The sequence below is a fragment of the Tursiops truncatus genome, chromosome 5 (genome assembly GCF_011762595.2).
Source record: "Tursiops truncatus isolate mTurTru1 chromosome 5, mTurTru1.mat.Y, whole genome shotgun sequence".
Classification (NCBI taxonomy): Eukaryota; Metazoa; Chordata; class Mammalia; order Artiodactyla; family Delphinidae; genus Tursiops; species Tursiops truncatus.
In genome coordinates, this window is record NC_047038.1 from 75551307 (window position 1) to 75577423 (window position 26117).

General features: G+C 36.5%; 1 protein-coding gene across 1 annotated transcript in view; it reads left to right on the forward strand.

Moving 5' to 3' along the window:
• SPMAP2L (sperm microtubule associated protein 2 like) overlaps window positions 1–26117 on the forward strand; it is a 78993-nt gene that overhangs the window by 10989 nt on the left and 41887 nt on the right. The window contains exons 2-5 of the mRNA XM_073805298.1: window positions 5759–5789; window positions 16675–16740; window positions 18867–18995; window positions 22359–22496. Of these exons, the coding sequence (XP_073661399.1) occupies window positions 5759–5789; window positions 16675–16740; window positions 18867–18995; window positions 22359–22496 (364 nt within the window). The remainder of the gene's footprint in view (window positions 1–5758; window positions 5790–16674; window positions 16741–18866; window positions 18996–22358; window positions 22497–26117) is intronic.

Here is a 26117-nt window from a genome sequence, read left to right on the forward strand (position 1 = left end):
TTTGGAAAAACTCTAGCCAATTTGAATAGATAAACTTTTAGGAAGAAAGATAGTTAGACAAATGTTTATTTAGAAAGGTGTTAATTTATATTAACACCTATAAAATTAAAATAACATTAAAATCAATGATATAATTTAGAAATAGTTCTTATTTCTAACGTTACATTTCATGGAGAAGCAGTTTTATTCAACTTTTTCACTTGCATGCTTGACATCCCTAGAGTTACCTTTTGAGTAATTTAACACTTTTTCCAGGAAAATCATTTTTATTTCTTAAGTTATTTGAGATAGAAAATTTAAGAGTTTTATTATAGAAATTTTCAAACACACCCAAAATAGAGAATGTTATAGTGTACCCCCGTATACCCATCACTTAGTTTTAATAATTATTAACATTTTGCTAATCTCATTTCATCTAGGTATTCTCTTACCAACCCTCCCTACCACACACACACACACACACACACACACACACACACACACACATTTTGGGGCTTCCTGTAGGACAAGTTTTTTTGTTTGGTTGTTTTTTTAATTTATTTATTTTTCATACAGCAGGTTCTTATTAGTTATCTATTTTACACATATTAGTGTATATATGTCAGTCCCAGTCTCCCAATTCATTCCCCCCACCCCCTGCTCTCCCCCCTTGGTGTCCATGCGTTTGTTCTCTACATCTCTGTCTCTATTTCTGCCTTGCAAACCAGTTCACCTGTACCATTTTTCTAGCTTCCACATATATGCATTAATATACGATATTTGTTTTTCTGACTTACTTCACTCTGTATGACAGTCTCTAGGTCCATCCACGTCTCTACAGATGACCCAATTTTGTTTCTTTTTATGGCTGAGTATTTTTTTTTCTTGAAGGATAAATTTATTAATTTATTGAGCAAATACTTATTGTACCAGGCATTGTACTTAACAGCACCGTTCCAGAGCTGCCTTGTTAGTCTGATTCTGCCTTTGCTGGGGAACCTGTCATCTGCTTGTGCAACATCACTCATGGGCCTCATCAGACAAGTTGTTTTAAAGAAAATACTAGACACCATTTCATTTTGCCCATAAGTATCTTATATGTCTTTCTCATTGCTAAGGACTTTAAAAAACCCATAAATTATCATGCCATTATTTACACTTAAAATTTACAATTATTCTTTAATACCGTCTAATACCCGCTAAATATTTAATCTTCCTTAATTGTCTCAAAAGTGTATTTTTACAGTTGGTTAGTTTGAATTAGCCCTCACACAAGGGCCACACATCGTCTCTTCTCTGTTATTCTTTTTTTTTTTTTTTTTTGGCCGCACTGAGCGGCATGTGGGATCTTAGTTCCCAGACCATGGATGGAACCTGCACCCCCTGCAGTGGAACCACAGAGTCTTAACCACTGGACCACCAGGGAAGTCCCTCTGTTACTCTTTAACACCTACCCTAATCCTCTCTCCCTTTTTCAAACACGTTTGTTAGAAACTTTGGGTAAAATATACCATATTCTGAATTTAATTTGTTCTTTGTGACGTCTTTAACTTGCTCTTCTAGCTCCCCTTTTTTTTGCAAAGCCTATAGATTAAGAGGCTTGCTTAGACTGAAAATAGTTTCAAGCAAGAATTTTTCATAGGTGGTGCCACGCTTGGGGGCATACGGTGTCAGGCTCTGACGTTTGTGGTGGTTCTAAGATTGATGAGTGAGTTCAGATGAGGTTGGCTCAACCCCTCCATGGGAAAGTTCCGCATCCACCTTTCACCAGGTGGTTTCAGCAGCCAGTTTCGTTCTTTGCCTAGATTCCATTATATCATTAGGGATAAGATAGGCACCTTTTGAACCTGTGTTTTATGCTGTCACTAGAAATTATGTAACAAGCCATCAGAACCCATTCATGTAATGTAACAGAACTTAAAGAAAAATTCATTCTGTAGCTGTACTTTTATCTGCACAATACAACTACCTCATTCTTTGTGTTTCTATTTTGCTTTTTAAAATGATGTTTAATTATTTAGAGCAACATCCAATGCTTAGGATTACAAAAGCATATCCCCAAGAATAATTATTAAATCTGTTTTAAATTTCTTTACTTCGTCCCTCTTTTTAAATACTGATTTAAATTTAAATTGTAGGGAGAGCTCTATAATTATTTTAGCATTAATTGAAGTTGTTTCAGGCTGATATGTTTTCATTTCTCATTTCTTTGTTGGGAAAATAAAGTAATTGAGAAAGTGTCTCATAAGATGAGATTTATAAGAACTTGCATGCAAGGTAACCTTGTTTCTGAGGAATAATTTTTGGGAACAAAATCTTTCCTTATACTCAGTTATTTATGGTGCTCTACTGAAAACTTCTTATTTTTTAAAATTTATCATGGTTTCATGAAACGCATATATCAAGAGTAAAGTTTAAAGAAGGAAGAAAACTAAGAAAATAGGATTCTCTTCACCTTTTCATTCTCAAGTCCTATAATTTATTTTGTGTGTGTATAACACCGTTGAGACCTCACAAGAGAAGTTTCTTTCAGATTTCAATATTAGGAAAAGTTGATGTTTTTTGCTTTCAATGGTAGAATTAGAATGTTCAGATATAACTGTACAAGGCTTTAATTATACATTCTCCCTTTTGTTTCATTTTATTTTCCTTTCTCTTCTCCCTCCACTATTTTTCTATCTCTCCTTGAATTTTTCATCTTAAAACAGATAATATCCTATTGTAGTGTATGCGTTTATGTAAGCAATCTAAAATTCATTTAGAAATGAGGGGAGGGTATAAATACATAAGGAAACCAATGAAAATACATGTGAGTACATGATCACAATTAGGTTCTCATTTCATTAATTTTCATAGGTGGAATCTTTAATAGTAAATTATTGGGTTGGCCAAAACGTTCAGGTTTTTCTGTAAGGTGTTGGAGAAAAACCCAAATGAACTTTTTGGTCAACCCAATACTTAAACTTTACAATTACTGAAACTTAACAGTTACTTAAACTTTTTTTTATTTACAGAAATTTAAGCATTTAAAATTAATTAATCTTAATTTTTAAATTTTTAGGATTATAGCTATGATTTATTGTGTATTTACTATGTTTTGGGCACTATGCAGAGTGCTTTACATGTATTATCTTATTTAACTTTCAGACAACAACCTTTTGTGGTACATGACCGTGAGAAAACTAAGGTATGGAGAGCTTTAGTAAATTTGCCCAAGATCAGAGGTTGGAGCCAGGATTTGGTTCTAGGCAGTCTGATTCCAGAGCCAGTAGTCCTATCCATTAAACAATATTATAGTATTCCCTAAAACTGTTTGCTTCAAAAAATACCAGTGCTTGTCCCACCCCCTGAGGTTGTGACTTAACTGGGCTGGGACCCAAAATTTTTAAAAGATTTCCAGGTGATTCTAATGTGCAGACAAGTTTGGAAACCATTGTAATACTGCTTTGCTTGGGACATAGCTGACACAATGGCCACCTGAGAGCTATTCCTTCCTGCCAGTTGATGAGATAACATCAAAAATGTGTTTCTAAAATGAAGCATGAAAGCTCTACCTGTGGGAGAAATTATAGCATGAAAGGGCAAAAGGAAATAGCATAATTCATTCGTATTACCAGCATTTGTAGAAGTTATTTTAGGATTAACTCAGTGTTATATTGACTCTGACTTGTGTATATAAAGCTGGAAACCAAGCTTGGTGATGCATCAAAATCCACAAAACAAGTGCTGTATCTTTCATGAGGGACAGCATGACTGTGTACAAGGGCATTTTTGTAGACTACTCTCCCCTCTTCCTTACGTCTGAGTCAGTTTAGCCTTAAAAGGAGACTAATAGAAAATAGCCGAACTCAAAATTTTCATTTACTTTTTTTTTTGTTTTTTTTTTAAGGTCATAGCCTATCTCCTAGTGGGCTGTAAACTCCTTGTAAAGAGAAACCGACTGTATCTTATAAATTTTGTTCTCTCAACTTTGGCACCAGGCTGCACATACTAGAAACCCAATCAATACCTGAGTGCTGTGTTTCCTACAGTGCTCCTACATTGATGCACTAAAGTTGTAACTAATAATTCTACCATTCATCTACTGTCTGCATCTATTATATGCAGGGTGTTTTACATACATGTCACTAATCTTTACACACACCTACCCATTATCCTCCTATCTGAGGAGAGGAAACTGAGTCTCAGAGAAGTTAAGGAATTTGCCCAAGATTGTACAGCTGAGTAAGTAACAAAACTGGGGTTTGAGCCATGTCTGTCTGATGCCAGAGCACACCCACTTTCCTTTACCCCAAACACTCCAGAGGGCGGACTCCCAGACGTGATTAAAAACTCCCAAGGAGAAACTGTCTGGAACAATTTGTCATAATGAGGCCTATTATAATAGGCCTTTGGATAATTTGGCCTGTATGATCGCCTATATTTTCCCATAGTAAAAAAAAAACTTCTAAACATAATTTTTTTTTTTTAAAGATTTAATTTTATTTATTTTTGGCTGCGCTGGGTCTTCGTTTCTGTGTGCGGGCTTTATCTAGTTACGGCAAGTGGGGGCTACTCTTCACTGCTGTGCGCAGGCTTCTGGCTTCTCTTGTTGCAGAGCACGGGCTCTAGGCGCACAGGCTTCAGTAGTTGTGACACACGGGCTCAGTAGTTGTGGCTCTAGAGTGCAGGCTCAGTAGTTGTGGCACATGGGCTTAGTTGCTCCACGGCATGTGGGATCTTCCCGGACCAGGGATCAAACCCATGTCCACTGTGCCACCAGGGAAGTTGCTCTAAACATGAATTTTAATTTGCTTCCATTTTGTCTGTTTTGAATAGTTCAGGTGTATCCAGCTTTCTACTGTTAAAGATACCGCCATTAACATTTTTGTGCATAAATCTTTGCCCACAGTTGGAATTATTTCTTTAGGGTACATGTTTAGAAGTAGAATTGGATTAAGGAGTATAAGCATTGCTGACTCATACTACCAAATTATTTTTCACAAAGTGTACTGATTTAAATATCCACCAGCAGCATGCAAGTACTCATTTCATCTTACCCCTCCAGCATTGTTTTTTTTTTTTTTGCTGCTCCTTGTGGCCTGTAGGATCTTAGTTCCCTGATCAGGGATTGAACCTGAACCTGTGCCCCCTGCAGTGGAAGCACAAAGTCTTAACCACTGGACCACCAGGGAAGTCCCTGCATTGTTATCCTTTGTAAAAAAATTTTGCTCATTTGATAGTTTTTAAAAATCTCATTTTTTATTTGCATTGTTTTGATTACAAGCAAGTTTGAACTTTTTCTTATGATTATTAGCCCTTTGTGTTTCCATAGATGAATTCCTCTTCTTTGTCCATTTAACTTTTGACACCTTCCTTAGTGTTTTCCTTATTCATCTATCCTTTTATACTCTTCAGTTATTAAGACTATAAAGCCTTTATCATTTTACCAAATATTTCTCCAAGTTTTTATTCTGTTTTATTTTTTGACACACAGAAGTTTTGTTTTAAATATTTTAATCTGTATGTTTCCTCTATCTTCTGTCACCTTTAATGCAGATTAAAATCCAGTGATTAAGTAGGTATTCTCTTATTTTTGCTCTAATTCAATTTTTTTTTAATTTAATCTTTGATTTACCTGTGGTTTACTCTGATAAAGTAGTGTGATATATTTAATTTGGTCTTTCCCCTAAATAGTTACTTTTCCTAGCTCCTTTGTTTATTGATTTGTAATGGCTATTTTTATCATATATTTGATTCTTACTGAATCTAATTTTTGCTTTTACTTTTCTTTTTGCAGATCCTAGTCCCTGTGACTTTGTAAGGAAATGGTAAGACTACAGATATAGTACCATTTTCCCAGACTTTACTAGCTGAATGGGGCACTCAATCTGGGGCATTTGAGGTGAAAGCCTGTCTTGGGGGTTTTGAGAAGATTCCTATGCTTTCCCTTTGTCATAAGGCCCTTTTCTCATGGTAATTCCTGTGGGAAAAAGGAAAGAAGAGAGGTGAAGTGATTAAAATGAAGATTTAGGAGAACTCTTCTTATATTCACTCAGTGCTTACTTGTTTGCTCAATGCTATGTGTGTCACATAATAGGGCTGAACCTTTAAGGGACTTGGGATTCTGCACTGACAATCTCATGTCATAGATTTTGTGAAGCTCCAAGTTAATGTATCCCAGTCTCCTCTTGCCTCTAATTCAAATTCAGTAGTTAATGAAATTTCAAGAAAGTGACCTCTATGAAAAAAAAATGTGTGTATGTGTGTACATACAGTGTATAAACTAGATGCCTCCTGAAAATAGATGCTTACTCTTGGTTTGGCTAAGATATACTTAGAAGAGGTAACAGAATAGAATCATTAAAGAGAAAATACCAAGGGTTCATATCAATGGCTCATATAGATGAGAAGTAAATAATATCAGATTTTATTTTATTTTATTTTATTTTTTTGCGTTACGTGGGCCTCTCACTGTTGTGGCCTCTCCCGTTGCGGAGCACAGGCTCCGGACGCGCAGGCTCAGCAGCCATGGCTCACGGGCCCAGCCGCTCCACGGCATGTGGGATCTTCCCAGAACGGGGCACGAACCCGTGTCCCCTGCATCAGCAGGCGGACTCTCGACCACTGTGCCACCAGGGAAGCCCAAGAGAGTGTTTTTAAAATGTCTTTGTTTTTACTGTTATACTACTTGTTGCTTTTGTTTTATTGCTTAATTTGGTTTGATTCTGTGAGAAAATTGTTCTATCTCCATTTTCTATCCCTGTCCCAGTCCTCTCAAACAATCTTGTTAAACAAATGTGCTGTACCTGATTGTTATAAAAGAAAATATTTTCTGAATATAAGCAAAATAGTCAAGTGTAAAAGAGCATTTTGACTGACAGAGAGAATTATTTGATTCAGACTTGAAATCATTTCCATAATTGTTGCTATATAAACATATATTTATTGCTCTGCACCTAAGGTAAGGATTTCCAAAACTTTCTTAGCTGTTGTCAAACTATAGGAGACTAATTATCAATGAAGACATGGAACAGCAAGGGAATCCTTATTAAAAAAAAAATTTGCCTTCAAGAGTTAAAATCCTTCGACCACATTTTCTTGTTTCTGCACAGGATCACGACTAGACATTGTGAGGTAATATAATACCTGAGAGAGAAGGGAAGCCTGCCTTAAGATGAAGAGATGTAGGTTGCAGATGTAGCTATGGTGACATAATACACAATAAGTGAATGAAAAGGAGAGATATTAATCAGACCTCCACATAGGATTAGCAGATGTTAATGAGATAATTTCCAATAGAAGTAACAATCCAATTTAAGTATCTATAGGAATAAACGAGGAAACTGTCAACTGTCTTGTGTAAAATGGTACATTAAAAGAATATTGTTTAGCTGATGAAGAAAAGGTAGGGAGGGAAATCTTGGCTTGGAGGTGATGATGGGAGCCAGAAGCTGACTTGCTTGCAAAGATTAATATATAATAAAATGTTCTGTCTGCACTAAGGCTTGCTGTTTTCCTCTACCAAGCCACCTCCCCTGGAGTTGGCTCAGGCTGTCTCAGCAGGGCTCAAACAGTACCTGCATGTCAAAACCATTGTTTTATTGAGTAAGGGTGTAGTTTTTTGGGGTTTTTTTTCCTTCTGGCAATGGACAGTGTCTTCATTGTTTCCTGACAGTAACATGTCTTAGGGATTGCATTGTATCAATTACATAGCAGATCTCAAACTTTCACCACGAAAGGATCTTTTGGTTATCTCAATCCACCACCACGATTTCATGTTTGGAAATATTTTTTGTTGTTATTGTTCATTATATTTGTTAACTTTAAAAAAAATTAAGGACATGCAAAAGTACTAAACAGAGTCTTCTATCCGCCTGAAGTAATGTATGGAGTTGATATAGTTCAGAAACAAATTTGGTGTTTTGGGGAGCCTCAACAGCCTGTTAGTGGGTGGTGTCAGATTCCATTTGATTTTCTGAGATGTTCTGAAGGTTGTGGACTCCCATTATTGTCTTCACAGATCTCCTAAGGTTTGGGGAACTTTAGGCTGGGAACCCTTGAGGTAAGCATCAGAGTAGTCCTGAGGGACAAAATGCAGATAAGGTTAGTTGCAATAGGAAAGGGGGTAGTTAGAAGAGTCCAGAATATGACACTGGGGGAAAAGGGTGTAGAAGCGGTATACTGTTCTTACTGCCTTCAAACCTGTATTTTACCTAGCAAACTCTTTGAGTGATAACACAGTTTAAACAATCTTAAATGTATTACTTTATCTGGTTTACTGATGGTTCCATGATTTTCCCTTATAAGATGCTTAAACTCAGTTTATATTTTAAACAATTAAATACCAATTCAATTCAATTCAATTAGCATTTACTGAGCGTTTACTATTATGCATGCAAGGTATCATACTAGGTGCTGTGAATGAGAAAGGAAAAAGGAACTAACATTTATTGAGTACTCACTCCATGGTTAGAATGTGCTAGGTACATAACCCTCCAAGATGGATATAGTTATTTTTATTTACAAATGAGGCTAACTGCACTGGCCTCCTGTTATTTTTCAGACATATAGGCATGCTTCTGCCCCAGGGTGTTTGCACTTGCTATCACTGCTTCAATGGGATGATCTTTTCTTGAAAAGTTTATATACCTTATCCTTGTTCAAATATAAGCTGATCAGTGATGCCTTCTTTGACCACCCTATTTAAAATTGCAACCCCGTTCCCCTCTACATACTCCTCATCCCCTTACTGACTTTATTTTTCTTTGTAGCTCTTATTGACATCTTATATACTGTGTATTTATTTTTTCATTATTGTCTTTCCGCCCTGACTTGAGGGCAAAGATTTTGTCTGTTTTGTTCCCCTATATACTCTCAGTCCTAGAACACTACTTGTTACATAGTAAGTGCTCAATAAATATTTGTTGAACAGATGAATGAAAGCTGAGAGAATTAAGTAACTTGCTCCGGGATAAGAAAATAGCACTTCATTTAAAAATAAGAAAACACAGAATATCCATTGTTGGTACTGGAATAATAATCTCTTACATGAGAAAAATGGTTGGATCAAACGTTCCATGTTTCTAAGATTGAGTGCTGCCACCATCACACTGGCCTCAGGGGAAATGTTCCATTGTTAATACTGTGGCCTGGGTGCGTGCCTAGAATCCTGACTTGCATTTCTCTGCTAGCACAGCTAAGGCAAGGCATTAAGGGGCAAATAAGTCATTACTAAAGGCTGAGGGACAACAAAAGTTGTTGAATTAAACAGAGAGTAACATGGAAATAGATAAACTGATTGAAAGATTTCAGCTTGATCTTCAGGATGGATGGCCCAGTTTTGTGACTGTACAACCTCGGGAGTTCCTGTTAATCCCCCCTTGCCTCCTCCCACTTTTTAAAAGGAGCTTCATGATGCATCAATCACCATTTAATTAGGAAGACTTCATGTAAGGGTTTGCCCGAATCCTACCTGACACCAGGCAGGGCCAGAGCTTATTTTAACATAAAGAGTTTAGAGCTTATTAGAGAGCTCAGGCAAGTGTTAGGGAGAATGCTTTTCCTCTCACCTGCCTTTTTGTACATAGAAGCACTTTCCTTGAGTATTTCTGGCCTCTTTCCTTATCCCATAATTAGACCCCCCAGGGGGTAGAAGTGACATTTGTTTGATGGGATTGGGAGAGAGAACTGGTCACTTCTGGGTCCTCTCTCTCTGGGACCTGCTTATCTACACTGAATGATCTTTGTGATCTGCTTTCTGTCACATAGCAAACTTAGCCTCTGAAGGGGGAGGCTTGCAGCCTTGGGGGACAAGTTCAATACAGGGATGTCAGGGATCTGCAGGACTCTCTTCAATATCATCTTATCAATAACAGAGGAAGTATTTTTTTTCTACTTGTCTGACTTCTGTGCCTATTTTTCAGTTAGTTACTAATTGTGGTAGGCAAAAAGCGTTGTTATTTATTGGGTCCTTCAAACTCCAAGCAAGTACATAAATAATTATAACATGAGCTATAGTAAAATATGTGGTGTATTAGTCTGCATAGGATAGGCAATGCTGCAGTAACAAACAAGGTACAAAACTCTCAATGACTAGATGCAATAAAAGTGTATTTACCCCTCATGTCACGATCCAGTGTGAGTTAGCTGGCTGTGCTGTACAGAATATGTAGTTTCTAGGGTCACTGCAACAGGAAAAGAGAGAGGGAGGAGGAGGACACTAGTTCTCTCTCTTTTATAAAAAAATTTTTATTGAAGTATAGTTGATTTACAATGTTGTGTTAGTTTCTGCTGTATAGCAAAGTGAATCACTTATACATATACACATATCAACTCTTTTTTTTTTTAAGATTCTTTCCCCATATAGGTCATTACAGAGTATTGAGTAGAGTTCCCTGTGCTATACAGTAGGTTCTTATTAGTTATCTATTTTATATATAGTAGTGTATATATGTCAATCCCAGTCTCCCAATTTATCCCTCCCCATCCCCCCCGCCAGGAAACTAGTTCTTAAGTGCATTGCCCTGGAGTGATACCCAACACTTCTGCTGAACGTAGACATAAGTGGTCACATGGCTTCAAACAACCGCAAAGGAGGCTGGGAAATGTAAAGGATCACATGGATACTTGGGGAGCACAAACTGTGTCTGCTATCAGTGGATTCAGAATAGTCAGGGAAGGTCCAAGGGAGCAGAGTAGGGCAGAACAGGGGATGAGCAGTACCCAGAGTATATTTTGCCTGTTTCATAGTTTTCTCAAAGCCAGATATTCTGTCTGAAATTTATCTATACAGTCTCTTCAGAATCCAATGCCATCAAGCCATTTACAAAATTATTTAAATTACTTAATATGAAAATTGTGGGAGTTTGCCATTAAGTGTGCATTTTACCTGGGTTCTTCTGGAGGCAATATGCTCTTGGTTATATTGTATATATATATTATCTTTGTTTTATTATGTACTGTATTTTTAATGATTTTAGAAGTGAGTATTTTGGGTCCACAATATTTTTGAATACTTTGCACTTTTTAGCACTCTTCAAATCACATAAAGTAGAGCATGTGGAAAGGAGGGCCTCTGGAGTGTGGAGTTGCGGACTTTGGAGAAGCTGCTGGCCTCACTGAATGATGGAACAACCTACTGAAGGCACAGCTGAAGCAGCAGCTCAGATATAATTCTTTTTGAGGATGGTGCCTACAGACTCTAGGACAAAGTATCTACTTTGAATCAAATAAATTGATGTGGTTCTGTGGCCCAATAAGAAGAATACAGTGGTGACCAGGCCCTCCCATCAGGAAACTTGCTCAAGCCTCTTAGATAGCCTCATCCACCAGAGAACAGACAGCAGAAGTAAGAAGAACTACAATCCTGCAGCCTGTGGAACAAAAACCACATTCACAGAGAGATAGACAAGATAAAAAGGCAGATGGCTATGTACCAGATGAAGGAACAAGATAAAACCCCAGAAAAACAACTAAATGAAGTGGAGATAGGCAACCTTCCAGAAAAAGAATTCAGAATAATGATAGTGAAGATGATCCAGGACCTCAGAAAAAGAATGGAGGCAAAGATCGAGAAGATGCAAGAAATGTTTAACAAAGACCTAGAAGAATTAAAGAACAAACAGAGATGAACAATACAATAACTGAAATGAAAAATACACTAGAAGGAATCAATAGCAGGATAACAGAGGCAGAAGAATGGATAAGTGACCTGGAAGACAGAATGGTGGAATTCACTGCCGTGGAACAGAATAAAGAAAAAAGAATGAAAAGAAATGAAGACAGCCTAGGAGACCTCTGGGACAACATTAAACATAACAACATTCACATGATAGGGGTCCCAGAAGGAGAAGCGAGAGAAAAAAGACACAAGAAAATATTTGAAGAGAGTATAGTAGAAAACGTCCCTAACATGGGAAAGGAAATAGCCACCCAAGTCCAGGAAGCGCAGTGAGTCTGATACAGGATAAAGCCAAGGAGAAACACGCCAAGACACATAGTAATCAAAATGGCAAAAATTAAAGACATTATTGAAAGCAGCAAGGGAAAAACGACAAATAACATACAAGGGAACTCCCATAAGGTTAACAACTGGTTTCTCAGCAGAAACTCTACAAGCCAGAAGGGAGTGGCATGACATATTTAAAGTGATGAAAGGGAACACCCTACAACCAAGATTACCCAACAAGGATCTCATTCAGATTGGAGGGAGAAATCAAAAGCTTTACAGACAAGCAAAAGCTAAGAGAATTCAGCACCACCAAACCAGCTCTACAACAAATGCTAAAGGAACTTCTGTAAGTGGGAAACACAAGAGAAGAAAAGGACCTACAAAAACAAATGCAAAACAATTTAAAAAATGGTAACAGGAACATACATATCAATAATTACCTTAAACATAAACGGATTAAATGCTCCAACCAAAAGACACAGGCTCACTGAATGGATACAAAAACAAGACTCATATATGCTGTCTACAAGAGACCCACTTCAGACCTAGGGACACATACAGACTGAAAGTGAGGGGATGGAAAAAGATATTCCATGCAAATGGAAATCAAAAGAAAGCTGGAGTAGCAATACTCATATCAGATAAAATAGACTTTAAAATAAAGAATGTTACAAGAGACAAGGAAGGACACCACGTAATCATCAAGGGATCAACCCAAGAAGAAGATATAACAATTATAAATATATATGCACCCAACATAGGACCACCTCAATACATAAGGCAACTGCTAACAGCTATAAAAGAGGATATAGACAGTAACACAGTATAGTGGGGGACTTTAACACCTCACTTACACCAATGAACAGATCATCCAAACAGAAATACTAAGGAAACAGAAGCTTTAAATGACACAATAGACCAGATAGATTTAATTGATATTTATAGGACATTCCATCCAAAAACAGCAGATTACACTTTCTTCTTAAGTGCGCATGGAACATTCTCCAGGATAGATCACATCTTGGGTCACAAATCAAGCCTCAGTAAATTTAAGAAAATTGAAATCATATCAAGCATCTTTTCTGACCACAACGCTATGAGATTAGAAATGAATTACAGGGAAAAAAACGTAAAAAACACAAACACGTGGAGGCTAAGCAATACGTTACCAAATAACCAAGAGATCACTGAAGAAATCAAAGAGGAAGTAAAAAAATACCTAGAGACAAATTACAATGAAAACACGATGATCCAAAACCTGTGCGATGCAGCAAAAGCAGTTGTAAGAGGGAAGTTTATAGCTATACAAGCCTACCTCAAGAAACAAGAAAAATCTCAAATAAACAATCTAACCTTACACCTAAAGGAACTAGAGAAAGAACACACAAAACCCAAAGTTAGTAGAATGAAAGAAATCATAAAGATCAGAGGAGAAATAAATGAAATAGAAACAAAGAAAACAATAGCAAAGATCAATAAAACTAAAAATGGGTTCTTTGAGAAGATAAACAAAATTGATAAACCTTTAGCCAGACTGATCAAGAAGAAGGAGAGGACTCAAATCAATAAAATTAGAAATGAAAAAGGAGAAGTTACAACAGACACCACAGAAATACAAAGCATCCTAAGAGACTCTTACAAGCAACTCTATGCCAATAAAATGGACAACCTGGAAGAAATGGACAAATTCTTAGAAAGGTATAATCTTCCAAGACTGAACCAGGAAGAAATAGAAAATATGAACAGACCAATCACAAGCAATGAAATTGAAACTGTGATTAAAAATCTTCCAACAAACAAAAGTCCAGGACCAGATGGCTTCACAGGTGAATTCTATCAAACATTTAGAGAAGAGCTAACACCCATCCTTCTCAAACTCTTCCAAAAATTGCAGAGGAAGGAAAACTCCCAATCTCATTCTATGAAGCCACCATCAGCCTGATACCAACACCAGACACGGATACTACAAGAAAAGAAAATTACAGACCAATATCACTGATGCAAAAAACAGAATATGGATGCAAAAATCCTCAACAAAATACTAGCAAACAGAATCCAACAACACATTAAAAGGATCATACACCATGATCAAGTGGGATTTATCCCAGGGATGCAAGGATTCTTCAATATACGCAAATCAATCAATGTGATACACCATGTTAACAAATTGAAGGATAAAAACCATATGGTCATCTCAATAGATGCAGAAAAAGCTTTTGACAAAATTCAACACCCATTTATGATAAAAACTCTCCAGAAAGTGGGCATAGAGGGAACCTACCTCAACATAATAAAGGCCATATACGACTAACCCACAGCAAACATCATTCTCAATGGTGAAAAACTGAAAGCATTTCCTCTAAGATCAGAACAAGACAAGGATGTCCACTCTCACCACTATTATTCAACATAGTTTTGGTAGTCCTAGCCACAGCAATCAGAGAAGAAAAAGAAATAAAAGGAATACAAATTGGAAAAGAAGAAGTAAAACTGTCACTGTTTGCAGATTTTATTATACTATACATAGAGAATCCTAGAGATGCCACCAGAAAACTACTAGAGCTAATCAATGAATTTGGTAAAGTTGCAGGGTACAAAATTAATGCACAGAAATCTCTTGCATTCCCATACACTAATGATGAAAAATCTGAAAGGGATATGAAGGAAACACTCCCATTTACCACTGCAACAAAAAGAATAAAATACCTAGGAATAAACCTACCTAGGGAGACAAAAGACCTGTATGCAGAAAACTATAAGACACTGCTGAAAGAAATTAAAGGTGATACAAACAGATGGAGAGATATACCATGTTCTTGGATTGGAGCAATCAATATTGTGAAAATGACTATACTGCCCAAAGCAATCTACAGATTCACTGCAATCTCTATGAAATTACCAATGGCATTTTTTACAGAACTGGAACAAAAAAATCTTAAAATTTTTATGGAGACACAAAAGACCCCAAATAGTCAAAGCAGTCTTGAGGGAAAAAAACGGAGCTGGAGGAATCAGACTCCCTGACTTCAGACTATACTACAAAGCTACAGTAATCAAGACAATATGGTACTGGCACAAAAACAGAGATATAGATCAATGGAACAGGATAGAAAGCCCAGAGATAAACCCATGCACCTGTGGTCAACTAATCTATGATAAAGGAGGCAAGGATATACAATGGAGAAAAGACAGTCTCTTCAATAAGTGGTGGTGGGAAAACTGGACAGCTACATGTAGAAGAATGAAATTAGAACACTCCCAAACACCATACACAAAAGTAAACTCAAAATGGATTAGAGATCTAATTGTAAGCTTGGACACTGTAAAACTCTTAAAGGAAAACATAGGAAGAATACTGGGTTGTTTTTTTTTTTTTTTTTTTTTTTTTTTGCGGTACACAGGCCTCTCACTGTTGTGGCCTCTCCCGTTGCAAAGCACAGGCTCCAGACACGCAGGCTTGGCGGCCATGGCTCACGGGCCCAACCACTCCACAGCATATGGGATCCTCCCAGACCGGGGCACAAACCCATGTCCTCTGCATTGGCAGGCAGACTCTTAACCACTGCACCACCAGGGAAGCCCAGGAAGAACACTCTTTGATGTAAATCATAGCAAGATCTTTTTTTGATCCACCTTCTAGAGTAATGGAAATAAAAATAAACAAATGGGACCTACTGAAACTTAAAAGCTTTTGCACAGCAAAGGAAACTACAACCAAGATGAAAAGACAACCCTCAGAATGGCAGAAAATATTTGCAAATGAATCAACAGACAAAGAATTAATCTCGAAAATATATAAACAGCTCATGCAGCTCAATATTAAAAAAAAAAAACAACCCAATCCCAAAATGGGCAGAAGAACTAGATAGACATTTCTCCAAAGAAGACACACAGATGGCCAAGAAGCACATGAAAAGCTGTTCAACATCACTAATTTTAGAGAAATGCAAATCAAAACTACAATGAGGTATCACCTCACACCAGTTAGAATGGGCATCATCAGAAAATCTACAAACAAATGCTGGAGAGGGTGTGGAGAAAAGGGAACCCTCTTACACTGTTGGTGGGAATGTAAATTTATACAGCCACTATGGAGGACAATATGGAGGATCCTTAAAAAACTAAAAATAGAATTACCATATGACCCAGCAATCTCACTACTGGGCATATACCCAGAGAAAGCCATGATTCAAAAAGAGTCATGCACCACAATGTTCATTGCAACACTATTTACAATAGCCAGGTCATGGAAGCAACCTAAATGCCCATCGACAGATGAATGGATAAAGAAGAGGTGGTACATACATACAATGGAATATTACTCAGCCATAAAAAGGAACAAAATTGGGTCATTTTTAGAGACTTGAATGAATCTAGAGAGTGTCATTCAGAGTGAAGTAAGTCCAAAAGAGAAAAACAAATGTCGTATATTAACGCATATATGTGGAACCTAGAAAAATGGTACAGATGAACTGATTTGCAGGGCAGAAGTTGAGACACAGATGCAGAGAACAAACTTATGGACACCAAAGGGGGAAAGTGGCATTGATATTGGGATTGATATATATATACACTAATATGTATAAAATGGATAACTAATAAGAACCTGCTACATAAAAAAAAAAGAAAATTAAAAAAAATCACATTAAATAAGACATTGGTTTTTCTTTCTTCCTCTAATGAGATTTGTTTGAGTAGGAGTCATCTAATGTAATCATATTTGTTAAACATTCTCTTTGAATTAATCAGCTGGTATTTGTTAGTTCTTTTTCTAGGAAGAGAATTCAAGATCTTTCTAGGCCTAAGAAACAATGGGGAGCCCCAGATAGGTAAGGCAATATTATGTAGTCTTGTGTGTGATGATGTATTCCTTACATTAAGTAGGTAAGTATTATTCTTACCTGTCCACTAACTGGATCCACTGAATCAATATTTTCACCTCAGTTGAGTCAACACATAGAAGGCAAATCCTAGGTCATTGATTCTCAAATTTGACTGCACACTGGAATCACCTGGAAAATTTTAAAACTGACTGATGCTTGAGTCCTGTTCCCAGAAATCCTGACTCATTTGGCCTAGGGTGCAGCATAGGCTTCAGGAGTGTTAAAAGCTCCCCAGATGATTCCAATACGCTGATGGCTAGTGAAAACACAGAGAGAAAAGCTCCCCAGATGATTCCAACCGCTGTCCCAGGGCATTATTCCACACTCACGTGAAACACTTGTGTCTATCCTCCAAGTTCAACTTTGTTGCTTCTAACAGCTGGTCCTGCTGTCTCTAAGTCCCTGCCTAGAGCATATCTGTGTTCTAGATTTCCAGCAGGCTGGACCCACTGTCTTTCCACTTTTGGTCACAGGACTCCCCCTTTTCTTTTTTGGCTCCCAAGTGAAGCCTGATTTTTTTTTTTCTTTTTTCTGATCTCCTATTGCTTTTTTATTTTTTTAATTAATAGATTTTATTTTTTAAAGCAGTTTTAGATTTACAGAAAAACTCAACAGAAGTACAGAGAAAGTTTCTATATTACCACCCACTAGTTTCCCCTGTTATTAACATTATTATCTTGCATTAATGTGATACACTTGTTACAATTAATGAATGAATATTGACACATTATTATTCACAAAAGTCTGTAGTTTACATTAGGGTTCACTTTTTGTGTTGTACAGTTCTATGGGTCTTGACAAATGCATAATGTCATATATTCATTACTACATTATTATACAGAATAGTTTCAGTGCCCTAAAAATTACCTGTGCTCCACTTATAGATCCCTTCCCTCTCTCCCTCTTCTTCAGACCCCTGGTGACCACTGATCTTTTAACTATATCTATAGTTTTCCATTTTCCAGATTGCCATATAATGTTGGAATTGTACAATGTGTAAATTTTTCAGACAGGCTTCTTTCACTTAGAAATATGCATTTAGGGTTCCTCCATGGCTTTCATTTCAGCAGCAATTTCTTTTCAGCATTGAGTAATATTCTGTAGTCTGGATGTACCACAGTTTATCTGTTCACCTACTGAAGGACATGTTGGTTGGTTCTGATTTTTGGCAGTTTTGAATAAAGTTGCTATAAGTATTCATATGCAGGTTTTGTGTAGATACAAGTTTTCACCTCATTTGGGTAAATACCTAGGAGTGCAATTACTGGATCATATGGTAAGAATATGATCTTAGCTTTGTCGGAAACTACGAAACTGTCTTCCAGAGTGTCTGCACCATTCCCACCAGCAATGAATGAAAGTTCCTGTTGCTCCACAGTGTCATCAGTGGTTTATATTTTAGCCCTTCTAATAGGTGTGTAGTGCTATCTTATTATTTTAATTTGCAATTCCGTAATGACATGATGATGAGCGTATTACATATGCTTATTTGCCATCTGTATATTGTCTTTTGTAAAGTGTCTATTCAGATCTTTTGCCCACTGATCAGGTTGTTTTCTTATTGTTGAATTTTAAGAGTTCTTTGTATATTTTGAATACCAGTATTTTATCAGATGATATAGACTGAATGTTTATGTCCCCTTAAAATTTATATGTTGAAATCCCAACCCCCAGTGTGATGGTATTTGGAGGTGGGGCCTTTGGGAGTTGATTGGGTCTGACCACCTGGTACAGTGCTTTACCCAAACTGGGAGCACAGTGTAGATAAGTGGCATGCCCATTTTTTGCTGACCTGACTATAAATTACAGTGTTAACTACATGTTGGCAGAAATAGAACTATCTCTAATAGGTTCATTTTTGGTCAGCATCTTTTAAGACAGTAGATACAACAGTCTTGTTCTTACTTCCATAAGTAGTTTATTCAGCTTCTGATGTCTGGAAACTGTAAAATTTTGTAATAGAGATAGTTCTTGAAGTGAAGTAAAATTAGTAGAGAAGACATCAAGAGCCTTTTCTAAGATGCCAATTAGCAGTGAATTTCTTACCATTATATTTTTCTGCTTTTTAACAGAAAACTGTTTTGGGGAAATCAAGATCCTATTCGCCCTGTTTCCCGGAATGCTTTGAAGGCTCAACTGACCAAAAGACTTGAGAACCTTGCCCAGCCTAAGGAAGTCTCCCACGAATATGTACCTAACAGGTTAGTATTTGTGTGTTATCAGGAACACAAATTTATTGGGGATTAGGGATTCTATATCTGTTTCCAATCTGATGCTACAGTAAAACTTTTCCAGAGCAACATCTAATATTTAGCTGTTGCAGACTTGTATTATATTTTATAGTGTCTTGGCTTATCACAAGTTTGATTTTTTAATAAAATAAGGTAGTATGCAAGGATATGTACCATATATAACACTGTTGTGGGTGAACTTATTTGTGCATGAAACTGTGAATTTTGTATACCACCCATGGGCATGGTTACCATAAGTTAATTAGGGCATCTAAAGGTAATAATGTTAAGACTTTTGACGCCCATTGCAAATTTGTTTTTGGTGCATGTTTGTTGAATGACTGGACTTTCTGCTGGTTGACTCTTTGAGGAAAGATGGTGAGGTGTAGGGAAGATGGGTACAGGCAGTGAGGGAGTTTAAAGTAAAGAAAAAAGTGAAGATGCTATTATTTATCTGAAATTTGGTTTCCATGATAATTGAGGTAGCCATTTCTCTCCTCTTTCAATATACAACTTTAGTCAAAAGTCAGCAAACTTTTTCTGGAAGGGGCCAGATATAAAGTTGGCCATTAAATATCTGCACCAACTACTCAACTCTGGGAAAGCAGGTACAGACATATGTAAACCGAGAATGCCTGTGTTCCAATAAAATTTTAGAATTTTTGCATCTGTGTTCATGAGGGATATTGGTCTGTAGTTTTCTTGTAATATCTTTGTTTTTTGTAATGTCTTTGTTTATGGCAATGCTGTCCTCATAGAATCAATCGGAAAATGTATAGAATTGGTATTTATTACTTCTTCTCTGTGGGCTCCAATTACACATTAGGCTGCTTGGATTTGTCCTACAGCTCATTGAATCTGTTCTCTTTCCCTCTCTTTCTGTTTTATTTCTCTCTGTGTTTCCACTAGCCATTTTCTCTGTAGTATATAATATACTATGAATCCTATCCAGGGTAATTTTTATTTCATGTGTCATAGTTTTTATCACTAGAAGTTCAATTTGGGTATTTTTTATATCTTATCTCTACTTGCTCAATTTTTTAATCTCCTTGCCTACTAATTCTATACTATGTCATTTGTGGGTCTGTTTCTAGGGATTGATTTTTCTCATTATTGGTAATAATTTGCTGCTTTTATATGTTTGCTGCTTTTTTTATATGTGGGAAATGCTTATGCTATAATATTAAGTGAAAAAAATTAAATAGAAAACTGTATTATGATATGATCCTCTTTTTATTTTTAATAATGTTTATTCATCAAACATGTCATGATCTTTACCATCTCAAGACCTTATTCATATTTCTCCCTCTGCCTGCAATGCTTACAAGACTTTCTGGTCCTTAGGTCTCAGCATAGGTCTCAGCTTTTCAGAGGGACTTTCCTGACTGCTTTTCTCCACATAACATTCCACCTCCTCACAAACCTACTCGGAAAGCCTCTATCTCTGTTGCATAGCCAGTGCCCTTCATAGCACTTATCACAACTATCTACCGAATTTTTGCTATTCTCCTCCCAACATAGAGAAGAAGCTCCAAGAAAGTAGTGATTTTGTGTCTGTCTTACTTTCTGCTCTCTCCTTAGTGCCTAACAGTGCCTGGTGCTCAATAAGTATTGAGTGTATGAGTCAGGAAATATTTTTCCAAAGTATTGTTGTCTCTGAATGGCAGGATAATATATGCTTTTTGTTTTTCTCTCTTAAACTTTTCTTGCTCTTACAAAGTTTCTATAATGAATATTTATCTCTTTTACAATGAGAAAAATGCAGAGTACTCTATATTAAAATAATATTTGAGTACCTGCTACATTGATGGAATGGTGAGACTTGGGTGTGTAAATGACTACAAGACAGGAGAAGCACCTAAAGGCAGCAGCTGTACATTCTATTAATATAGAGTATCTATAAGCAGAAAAGATATGTACACATGAAACTTAGAATTAATATACAAGTTAGTTAATAAAATTTTATTTGAATAGTGCTTTGTAACTTAATTAACTGACTTATATTGTCTTATTTAATCTTCATAACCACCATAAGATGTATTATTTTCTCCATCTTCTAGAATGCTCATGTACTTCTGGTTGTTGGCAGAGTAAGGCATAAGTATTATGGTTTGGTGTTAGCCACTCCCACCTCAGAGAATGTTGAATAATTGAGTTATGTCTCTGGTGTCCTCCCATCTTTCTTCTTCTTCTTTTTTTTGTTTGTTTGTTTTATTTGCTTCTTGGACTTCTACCCTTTGCCCTACTCTCCAAGAGCATCTTTCTTTTGTGCTGCTCACTCCTTCCTTCCACCCACTGTGCCCTCCTTTCTTGGGTCTGATCTCTTCCAAATGCCCCCCTGTTCAAAATCACCTCTTCCTTCTCTGTCTCCAATTCCCAAACTGAACTCCCAGTTCCTGCAAAAGGCAAATCCCAGGTAAGTGCTGGAGGTTCTCTGCCTGTCAGAGCTTGGCTGTGTATGTGGGTGGCAGTGGCTGAGTCAGCTCTGTCAGGCAGTAGAGCCAGGGCTGCATAGTCTCAAGCCCCTTAAAAGGAGATGTGTGATGGTATAGATGGGTCTCAAGTCTGAGTGGTCAAAAGCAAGGGAAATACAGGCTTAAACCCAGACCAAGGCTTATATTAGCAACCAGCAGACAGAAGCCTGGGCAGATGAACGCAGAGCCATATCTATGAATGTCCTAAAGGAGCAGAGGTCCTTTGGAAAATAATAGAAGCAGGAGTGGGACTACGATCTAAATTAACGCCAGGTTAAAGTAGTCAATATCACTTCTTTTTCCACTAATGATAATATTTTGATAAAGGAAAGATTGAAGGGCAGGAGTGATAAGAAGAACAATATTATTATCTTAAATAAAATCTTAATAAACAGAGCCTGATAATGATTAAATAATCTACAAACCATGATCAAGTAGCATTTATTCCTAAGCTCAGAGGTCTTTAACATAAAGAAAAGCATCATGTAATTTATCCTATTAACTAAAAATTTAGTAAAAATATTTAAATTGTCTATATAGATGCTAAAGAAAATATTTTATTTAAAAAGCAGCAAATTTTCTCTTCATCAGGGTAATTTTTGGTCTATTTAGAAAATGAACTTCATTTATTACAGAAAATTGTCTGTTTTAGAATAGGATATTAGAAGACAGCTGAAAACTTGATGGCTTATAACTGTTTCTAATTTCTCCCTATGTAGAAAATAGCTCAGCAGCGAAGGGATAAACTGTCATACCCACTCCCCTAGACCTGGGGGATGGGGGTCAGTGTTGGAAATTACTATGGTAATTTGAATTCATGTCTGTTTCGTTCACTTCTTTTCTCTTTTACAACTTGCAGGGTTCAGTATTATTACAGCTGCGGTAGAGAGTCTGTAATCTGGGAGATCCCTTCTCCTGCACTGCTTGGCCAACCTTCCAAAAGGATCCAGAAGCTGGCACAGCCCAACAGATTCAAGAAAGGGTATCTAATAAATAGGTAAAGTACCTTGAGAATCTCCATAAATTCTCATCTAATTTGGTGAATGTCACAATATTGTTGTTCTAATTTTAGTGTCTGCAATTTCATAAAATAGAAGTCCACTTGTGTTTCAAAGCATCAGGGTGAAAAATCAAATATTTGCAGCAATTGTGGGTAATCAGAAGATCATCATCAATAATTACATTTGACTCAAATTGTAGTGAAGCGAAAATTCACACTAAACTTACCACTGTCAGACAATTTAAAAATATGCAAATGAAACATTACAGGTTTTTTCAATTCATGTTCTCTTACGCCTCTGTGACTGCAAATGCTCTTCCTTCTGCTTTAAATTCTGAAATTCTCCTTGTCTTTAAAAGACAGATTAGGAAATTCCCTGGTGGTCCACTGGTTAGGACTTCATGCTCTCACTGCTGAGGGCCTGGGTTCAATCCCTGCTGGGGGAACTAAAATGCCATAAGCCATGCAGCATGGCCAAAGAAAAAAAGAGCTTAGGTGTTACTTTCCACATGGGAGTTAAGATTGTGATAAGGTTATTGGAAAACATGTTAGGTTGCATTAGTGGAATATGTACACTGTACACGTTCCACCAAGTGTGGAGTGTGATAGTACTACTGTACACTACTTTAATCAGAACACATTACATATGTGTGTCCACTTACGGATGTTATACCTGAAGAAACTGATAATAAATTTGAGGCTATTCAGAGGTGACGAATGAGATGTTGATTCTTCTGGAAGCTATGTTATATGAACAATAGTTAAGAGAAATAATATGTTTAGCTTAGAGAAGACACCTAAGTAGCAGTGATAGCTATGTTTCAAGGGTCAGCATCTGAAAGAGGAAAGGGAAGTCAAAGTAAAATTACTTAGAACTAGAAGTAGAACAAGGAATTTACAGAGCAGCTGATGTCAGCTAAGTGTAGAAAAATATTTCTGGTAGCTATGCAGTAATGGAGGCGTTTATTTGGAAAGGTCAACTGCCAACTCCACCCAAATCCCTGAAAATGTTCAAGCACAAACTGGAATGATGACTATACATGGATTTTAGAAAAGATTCCTGTATTCAGGCATAGGTTGAACTGGACAACTTGAGTCTTTTTCCATCATAGAATCCAGCAAAAGTGGCCCAATTCCTCCACAAAATTTGCTTATTTGTCAGTTTATTAAATAAAATCTGTTAAGTTAGTTAAAATATGCATGTAAATCTGGTAAAGATCTGTATCTATAAACTAGAAGAATACTTTAATTATCTGTTACCAATTTTTGAGACATCTGAGATTGACATTTCATATAAGTGAAACCCCCTTGAGTGCTAAAACTTCCTGTATTTTTAGAAGTTTGTTTCCCTGCTTTCCTAAGGAGATTCTTTTGATACTGAACATACATGTAACCTTTTTCCATTGGCTTGAGATATTTATTATGAATATCAACTATCACATAATGATTTAATTTGATAAACCTCTCAGAAAGTGTTTAAGTATGAAGCACATTGCTTAGGCTAAGTGGTCTGACCTCTTTAGATTATGATATTCACTTTTCATAGTTTTCCTGTCATTTCTCTTTTTATTGGGAGAATAGTCTCTAAGTAGCCTCTTTTCTGATCTTTTGTGCTCTGGAAACAGATAACCAAGCTTGTTCAGAATTGTATGAGGGGGAAAATGCAAGTGCTTAATGAAGACACACAGGGTTGTCCAATAAATGTACTACATGAGCCTGGACTTTGTGACATATATTTTAGCTGATTCACTAGAGGGCTCAACAGTAGATTTGAGCAGTCAGGAGAAAGAATCAGCAAACTTAAAGATAGATCAGTGAAGATGATCAAGTCTGAGGAACAGAAAGAAAAAAGAATAAAATAAAATAAACAAAGCCTCAAAGCCCTGTAAGACAGCATCAAGGGTATTAACATATTGATAATGGGAATTTCATAAAGAGAATAGAGAGATAAAGGGGCAGAAGGAATATTTAAAGAAACAATGGCCAAAAGCTTCCCAGCTTAGATGAAAAACAACCTTCACATCCAGGTAACTCAACAAACTCCAAGTGTGATATACTCAAAAAGATCTACAACCTGACGCATCATAATCAAACTGTCCACCATCAAAGACAAAGAGAGAATCTTGAAAGCAGCAAGAGAAGTGACTCATCATATGCAAAGGATCTGCAATAAGATTAACAGGTGACCTCTCATCAGAAACCATAGAGGCCAGAAGGCAGTGGCATGACATATTTAAAGCACTGAAAGAAAAATACTGTCAGCCAAGAATACTCTAGCTAACAAAATTATCCTTCAAAAATAAAAGAAATTAAGACATTTCCAGTTAAACAAAAACTGAGAAAATTCATCACAGCAGACCTGCTTTACAGTAAATACTAAAGGGAGTCCTTCAGGCTAAAATGAAAGGACACTAGACAATAACTTGAATCCACATGAAATAAAGAAATAAAATTGAGTTAACTACATAGGTAAATATAAAAGATAGTATACATGTATTTTTCTGTTTGTAACCCTTTTATTCTCCTACATAAGGACAGCTGCATAGGACTTCCCTGGCAGTCCAGTGGTTAAGACTCCATGCTCCCAATGCAGGGGGTGCAGGTTCAATCCCCGATCAGGGAATGAATATCCCACATGCCGCGTGGCATGGGCAAAAAAAAAAAAAAGACAACTGCATAAAGCAATAATTATAAATCTGTGTTGATGGACATACAATGTATTAAAAAACAGCCCAAAGAGGGGAGGGAATGGAGTGATATTAATCTGAATTAGATTGTTATAAGTTAAGATATACAGGGTAACAACTAAGAAAATAATTTTTAAAATATAGTAAAAGAAATAACAAGGAACTTAAAGGGTACACTAGAAAATATCTAACATGGAAGAAGGGAGGAATGGAGGAATAGAGGAATAAAAAGATGTAACATGTGAAAAACAAAAGCAAAATGGCAAGCATAAATTCCATGTTATGAGTAATTGCATTAAATGCAAATGAACTGTCCAATCAAAAGGCAGGGATTGACAGAATGGATTAAAAGAACGTACTCAGTAGTATGCTCTCTATAAGACACATACTTTAGATTCAAAGAAATATATAAGCTGAAAGGAAAAGGACGAAAAAAGATATACTATGAAAACTAACTGAAGTGAGTGGATATACTCATATTGGACGATTAGACTTTAAGACAAAGAAGGACATTTTATAGTAATGAAATGGTCAATCCATTAGAGAACTATAACAATTATAAACATATATATACCTAACAACAAGAACCCAAAATAGATGAAGCAAAACCTGGTAGAATTGAAAAGAGAAATAGATAATTCAACAAGTTCAGTTTTTCAATACTGTACTTTCAATAATAGAAAGAATAACAAGCAGAAGATCAACAAGGAAATAGAAGGCTTGAACAATACTATAAACCAAAAATATCTAATTGACATTTATAGGACACTATACCCAACAATAGCAGAACACACATTCTTCTCAAGTGCACATGGAATATTCTCTAGGATAGATCATGTATTAGGTCATAAAACAAATGTCAATAAATTTATAAGAATTGAATTCATACAAAATCTGTTCTCTGACCACAATGATGAAATTAGGAACCAAC